Below are 7,829 nucleotides of genomic sequence, written 5' to 3' on the forward strand. Positions count from 1 at the left end.
CGGCCAACGCCGACCAAAGTCCAAAAAGACAAAAGATGAAAAAAAGTGTCCATTTGAACATCTCGTGTGTGCAAATCTCGATGGCAACTAGTACCAGATTTGCTAATGGTGTTTTATTAGTTTTTAAGATTCTTGTTTTTGGGATTTAGTTCGAATGGTACGCAAACTGAAGTATAGATTATAGAGCTATTTAGAAGATGTGACAGTAAAAAAAAACCATACCTTTTTATATTGGAAGCTATTTTTGTTATGGCTATATATACTATCTTCAAATTAATGGCATGCAAAAATAACATATTTTTTAGAGATCAACAAGATTGTAACTTATAATTATCGCATTTTGTAAATAGTTTTTTTTTACAACTAAGTAAAGTCTAGCTTTTGCAGTATAGATATATATTTTTATTATACTGAAGACTTCAACCTTAAGAAACAAAATAAAATTTACTTCAACTATAAGAACAAAGTGGACATCAAAATAGAAAATCTTGTAGTTACTGTATATACAGTGATTGTGAAAAATATCACTATACATCACTCACTCATCTTGCTAGTGGTTGTATCTGGATATGGTAAGAAATTGAAAAAAACTATGTAATAAATCGGAGTCTTGGAACTCAAAAAGTTATCTACCAATGATCAAAGATAGGCGTCAATACTCAATATCATTGCATTGAAATTGGTCTCTTCAATGATCTGAGTTCACCTATTTCCCAATGTTTGATTATTCATTTTCATGATCTTCTCTAACAGGTGTGAATTTAAGAAATATTCCTCAAGATTAATTAAATGTAGCAACAGCAAACAGAAAAAAAAAAATTCAAACATATATATACATACAGTTGAAAATGACTCAAACCACTTGTTAACTATTCATTACATTTCTAGTAAAAATCAACATGGGCTCATGATCATCAACTCATCATTGTACATAACATAAACATATACACATTGCTTTGATTACATATGTCAATAAGGTCCGAGTTGACTATGCTACAGGAGAAAGAAAAAAAACATTTCTTAACGAGTATCAAATCAATGTGACGATGATATATATAGTATAAGATCATGTCTAGTGATATCATGTACGTACTTTAGATCTGAAAACAAACCATTCAACAACGACCTTTGACTACATGAGGGCAAATAGCTAGCTTCCCCCCAATGAATCGTATTGCATGATTTGCTTCGAGAAAATATACAAAGACATTAACAAAAACGACGAACCCTACCACGAGAATGTAGTGTCAGTCTCTGATAAATTTGTTGTAGGTTGGGAGGTGCATATTTTCCCTCCTTTTAGAATTTGATTTTCTTGGCTTCATTAATGTGTTAATAAATAAATAAACAGATCGATACTGCATGACAGAAAAAAAAATGTACATATGTAATATAACTGTGAAAATGTGGATGCAAATCTGAATGTATATATGCCATATGTCTACCTGAACAGATATATGAATTAGTAGACCAATGAGCCATAAGATATAAATAATGAATAATGTTTCGGCCAAGGAAAAGTTTCTTATTTGTTCTAAGTTTACTTCAGTGCGATCATATCACAGCAGAATTTAATAGTAATTTTTATACTTAATGGATTATTGATTTGAAGAACATTATATACAAAATAAGTCATGGTAGTACACACTATCATTTGTACGTTTCTACTAAATATCTCGAGATGAATTATAATGATCACTACGTTAAACCGAGATATTATCCTGATTAAAGTCTATAATCTAAATCGAAAGAGCAAAAAAAAGAAACATAGAAATCACGTGTATAAGAAAGTAACTAAGGGAGTGATTAGAAACGAACGGGCCAATGATTTAACACTTTTATGGCATAATTCAACCATTACGGGAGATATTATGGACATATTGATACAAAAAGGAATGTGAAGAAAAATCTCATATGTTCTACGAAAAGGACTTCCACTACTCTTTTCTTTCTTTCCCATACGCTCCACACCACTGTTTCTCTTAATCTAATTCAACCAATCTGTGACTCAAACTCCTAATTTTAGAATTTAGAGATATATGATGATTAGGTAACCTCTCTCTTTAACCTTTCTTGCTGGAGATTTTACCCTTCTTCCCCTGCATTTGATATTTTAAAAATGACACTGTATGGTTAACTAAAGAAATTAGTACTATGATTATCGCATGTAAATGCAAAAGTTCATTTTATATAAAGTAAAATTAATTTGACTAGAAAAACATCACTAAAAATGATAAATAATAATGTAAATACAAAACAATTAATTTTCAAAACTTCAAATTGCCTCAAATGGGAGCAACATAAAATATTAGTCTCACAATTCGCAAAGCAAAACAAAATTATCACATTCAAGAAATAATAAAATTTTAATTTTTTTTTCAATGTAAATGTTTTGAATGAAACACTCGAAATAATTAAAAAAAAATTTTGATTAACCCATTCGATAATTTTTTTTAAATCGCTAACCAAAATTGTTTTTCAAATCTTAATTAATACGTAAAATGTTTCTCCTCAACCGACCAAAAACAAATGATCCAACTAAGAGAACCACGGTTTTAATAACCCAGGCCCATTAAGCTAATCACAAAAATTAACACATTCCACGTCACCATTTTGTTTACTTCAGAAAGAAAAAAATACGGCCTTCTTCTCTTCTCTCTATCTTCACGAGTAATGTGCAAACAAAAACGTACAATTTCAGCTGCACTCTGTAATGTATTTGTACTCACACTCATGCAACGTCTTAACCTGCCACGTATTACGTAACCTTTATACCAATGCTTCTTTCTAACCTACGCAACTCTGCTTTAGCGCACGTTAGTCACAACCAATGAAACAACTCTAAAAAAACCCAACGAACGAAACGAACCACCATTCCCCGTCGAACAGTCCCGTTTCCCCGGGGCATAACGGAAACGGTAACCGTCTCTCTGTTTCATTTCCAACAACACCCATTTTTTTAATTTTTAATTATTTATTAATAAAATAAAAAACTCAAAGCTTGCCGATGTTTATTTATACATCCAAACAAATGAATATGTTAAAAACCCCTTCTTCTTCTTCACAGTTCACACTCTCTTCTCTCCACCACAACTCAAAATATTCAAATTTCTCATCTCTCTTCTTCTAGATCTCATCCATTTTTTTTCCCTTTCTCCGGTTTGTTTTTGTTTTCGGTTATGGAGAGATCAGAATGAGGAGCCGCCGCCGTCTCGACGACTGTATACTCATGGATTTGTTCTGCGGAGAAGATTCCGGCGTGTTTTCCGGCGAATCGACGGTTGATTTCTCGTCTTCCGAGTTTGTTGATTCGTGGACGGATAATGAATCGATCGCTTGTTTCATCGAAGACGAGCGTCACTTTGTTCCTGGTCATGATTATCTCTCTAGATTCCTATCTCGATCTCTCGATGCTTCCGCTAGAGAAGACTCCGTCGCTTGGATTCTCAAGGCGAGCTTGCTATTTCACTTTTTTTTTTTCCTTCTCTGTTTCAAAATGAATTTTTATTATCCTTAACGCGAATAACGACTGCCTAGAATACGCCGATCGAGTCGTTTACATGCAAAGTCCAACTATGTGCTAAAATAAGCCCTCAGAGTGGTTTATTTGACTGTGGGTTTTGTTTGGTTACAGGTACAAGCGTATTATAAGTTTCAGCCTTTGACGGCGTACCTCGCCGTTAACTATATGGACCGGTTTTTATACGCTCGTCGCTTACCGGTAAGTTTTTTCTTCTAAAACGTCAACGTTAAGTTAATATGCTCTGTTCTTTATTCATATTGATATGACAAATAACACAACTAAAAAAACAAATATTATTTCACTTTTTTTTTTCTACGGTTCGATTTTTTTTATTGACTTTTCTTCAGAAAAAAATGAAAACGACTTGGAGATTTATAAAATTTTACTTGGGGATAAAATGTTATTAGAACACTAATTAAACGTGATTAATTTAATATATTTGGAATGTACGTAAAAGTGATAAAACAGGAGCGGGGTGTTTTTTTTTTTTTTGTATTTTATGATATTTAACATTTGACGTTTAGATAATAATAGTATACTTTTTGCAGTAAAACTTTCCACTTCATATACCGGCTTTATTAAAAACTTTATAATCATAGTGTTAACACGCTCTCCTCTACTATTATAGTACTATTTTTTGAGTTAATTAATCTTGTAATTTAATGTAATCAAAATGATTATAGTACTCAGCTTTTGTTATCTGTAAAAATAGGAAACAAGTGGTTGGCCAATGCAACTTTTAGCAGTGGCATGCTTGTCTTTAGCTGCTAAGATGGAGGAAATTCTCGTTCCTTCTCTTTTTGATTTTCAGGTATATCTTCAATAATCTGAAGTATGCTCTGTTTTTTAAAGATCTCTTTTGATTCATGTGTATGTGTCTTAAATGTAGGTTGCAGGAGTGAAGTATCTATTTGAAGCCAAAACGATAAAGAGAATGGAACTTCTTGTTCTGAGTGTCTTAGATTGGAGACTAAGATCCGTTACACCGTTTGATTTCCTCAGCTTCTTTGCTTACAAGATCGATCCTTTGGGAACCTTTCTCGGGTTCTTTATTTCACATGCCACTGAGATTATACTCTCCAACATAAAAGGTACGTGACGTAATGTAATGTTGTATGGTACGTAATGTATGTCATATTGGGTTTGGTTCTAACAAACGGAAATGTTAGTACAGAAGCTAGCTTTCTTGAGTACTGGCCATCGAGCATAGCCGCAGCTGCGATTCTATGTGTAGCCAACGAACTCCCTTCTCTATCCTCTGTTGTAAATCCCCACAAGAGCCCTGAGACTTGGTGTGATGGATTGAGCAAAGTAGGAAACTGTTATCATCACATGATTTGGATGGAATAGGGGAGAGAGAGTATCATAAGTTCCTAATGTGTTTTTTTAATTTTGGACTTTGTAGGAGAAGATAGTGAGATGCTATAGGCTGATGAAAGCGATGGCGATAGAGAATAACCGGTTAAATACACCAAAAGTGATAGCAAAGCTCCGAGTGAGTGTAAGGGCATCGTCGACGTTAACAAGGCCAAGTACTGATGAATCCTCTTTCTCATCATCATCTTCTTCTTCTCCTTGTAAAAGGAGAAAGCTAAGTGGCTATTCTTGGGTAGGTGATGAAAAATCAACCTCTAATTAAATTGTGGGGATCAGTGAGAGAGAGTAGAGAGGACCAAAGAAACAAAACTCTTATGTTTTCAAGTAGAGTATATTTTTTTACAAAAACAAGTACATAATCATAATAAAAGGGAGTGATGAAGTAGTAAAAAAAAGTGTTTATTGGGGTGAGTAGAAGTAATTAAGAGTGTTTCCATCCAAGGGGAAGGGAATAAGAGTTTTTGGTTACAACTTTTATGGAAAGGGTAAATTGGGATTTGGGGGTTGTGTTGGTTGGGTTTGGTTGATTGGGTGGGAGAGACAAAGCTCATCATTAATGGCTTTGCAGATTCCCAAGAAAAGCAAATGAGTGTAGACCACACGTGTAAGAGAAGAGAATGATCATGTGAGTGGTGTAGTGTGCGTGTGAGAGAGAGGTACTAGCATGCATTAGAGAGTGAGTCCTAATGAAACAGGTACACTGATGGATAAGACAGGGAGGAGCGTTTGAGAAAGAAGATGTTTTTGAGTGGAGAGAGCTCTTTGTCTTAATGGATCGCAGCAGTTTATGGACCCCCTCACCTTCACCTTCAGCTTCTCATCATCAATTACAAAAACAAATTCAAGTTGCTGCCAGTATATATATATATCTATATGTTTCTTTTTTGGATCTTTTTAAGATTTTTGATTCCTTTGTGTGTGTGTGCGACTTCACGTGCCGGGAGGCGTGTGTCTCGTCTCACTCACGTGTTTGTTCTGTTTTTTTTTTTCTTTCTCTTCAAATCTTTTATTTTTGGCAGGAAATTTTGTGGGTTTTTTTTTCAATTATATACGTATTCGTGTGGACTCAAAATGAGTTTTGTCACGGTACGTTTTTTCGTAACGTATGCATGCGTGTAAGGGTGTCACGTGTGTGTATATATATATTTATGATTTTTTATTTGTTTTGCTTCATATAATTGTGTTTAAATAAAAGAATGAAGAAAGAAAAAAAGTACATGGAACTATATAAATAATGATCTTTGTCAATAGACGTGTGAGGATAATACAAGAGTGGAGAGAATTTGACAATGGAGTGGCCTGTGGGAGCACAAAGCATGTGAACATGTAAGTCGTCGTAGATCGAGTATATGTTTTTATTGAACGACGAACGTATAAAAACAAAAACATATTTTTTTTTATATAGTATATATATAAAATTGCCTAGACTATCTGATTTTTACAGCAGTGGAAAACAAAAGAAGTAAAAAACAATGGTTAAAATGTGTTCGTTGGTTTTTAGTAAAAGAGGAGGAGGAGGATGAGAGAACAATTAATAGGAGCAGTAGAATACATGTGAGGTTGATCTGTCTTCATGTCAGAGATAAGTGGTCTCACCACACCACGATCGATAAAACCATAACGTAGCTACACCGTTCTATCTCTCGAACCCCTCAAAGAACAGCCCCTCACAAAATTACCATATCTTTGACTATCCCATATATATGTGTATGCACACGATTCTAACGAGTATAGAGCAAGAGTTGAAAGATGAAAAAAAATAAAACATTAACTAAGTTAGTTTGTTTGATTTTTTGCCGACAGATGTGAACCCCACGTCGAGACAATGTCTCCATCTACCTAATTCTAAATTAATTAGTTTAATAAGCAGTGTAGTACTTTTTATATAATACGACTTATCTATTTTTCCATCAACGACATTATTTGATCGTTCTTTCTCCAATGAACTAATCACGCGTCTCATATATGCTTTACACTAATCTTTTTCTTACTCACTTACCACTACAAAAAAAGAGTATATTGTATCACTTAAATTGTATCATAAAGTTAAGTGATGTTATTTTAAATTGCTTATTCATAAATGAAGCAAATATACATGACTAAGCATCAATTGTATTAACTGATGTTATAATTAATTAATTTGACATCAATTAAATAAAATTGATTCAATTTCTATTAGTTTGTATCACTTTTATATGATTGATAAAAAAAAAAAAAAATTACATCATTTAGATAATTGATGTATCTATTAATTGTTGGTAAAATCACTTTTAAAATGATCCAAAATTAACATCAATTAAAAAAATGATGTAAAAGTATATTTTATTAATTACACTACTTAATATATACATTTAAAAAAAACAGAAGGTAACGTAAAGTAAAACTGTAGAATTTTGTGTCACTTTTTTTTTTTATGATGCTAAATTCTTTAGAATTTTACATCAGTTTCTTTTACATGATGTTAAATTCTTTATGTTCTTTTTTCTCTTTTTATTTTTGTAACCACCCTTCCTGATTATATATTTTTTGGAAACAGAATATCTTTTTTTTTTTTTTTTTTTTTGAACACCGGAAACAGAATATCTATTTTTCATATTTCCCACTAAGTAAATCAAATACAAATCTGTAGAAAATCCTAACACTTCTTCTCATATCTTAACTTTGGAACGATTAGATGAGGAACATACACAAAGAGATTGAAGACGAAAATCAAAAGACGCTCAGATGCACATGATAGCTTTTTCTTTGTAAAGGTAAATGATCTCTATTAATTTTTTTTTTGGAAGAGGGTTGGTTCTTCTGTCTCTTATATAATTTATTGACTCTAAAATATCTGGTTTTGTTTTAGGATCAGTTTCCAGATCCGTTCTGCAAGACCGTCACACATAAATTTAATATGAACCACATACACACGCTACATTGAATCTCA

The 7,829-nt window shown here is 32.8% G+C and overlaps 1 protein-coding gene across 1 annotated transcript; it reads left to right on the forward strand.

Annotated features, from left to right (window-relative positions):
• Window positions 1–3,100: 3,100 nt before the first annotated feature.
• Window positions 3,101–6,059, forward strand: LOC17894079 (cyclin-D1-1). Its single transcript, XM_006302449.2, has 6 exons — window positions 3,101–3,451; window positions 3,635–3,721; window positions 4,236–4,334; window positions 4,413–4,614; window positions 4,698–4,834; window positions 4,929–6,059. Exons 1-6 carry the CDS (start codon window positions 3,194–3,196, stop codon window positions 5,160–5,162), a joined length of 1,017 nt encoding a protein of 338 aa, XP_006302511.1. The 5' UTR covers window positions 3,101–3,193; the 3' UTR covers window positions 5,163–6,059.
• Window positions 6,060–7,829: the final 1,770 nt, after the last annotated feature.

The sequence above is a fragment of the Capsella rubella genome, unplaced genomic scaffold (assembly GCF_000375325.1).
Source record: "Capsella rubella cultivar Monte Gargano unplaced genomic scaffold, Caprub1_0 scaffold_2, whole genome shotgun sequence".
Classification (NCBI taxonomy): domain Eukaryota; kingdom Viridiplantae; phylum Streptophyta; class Magnoliopsida; order Brassicales; family Brassicaceae; genus Capsella; species Capsella rubella.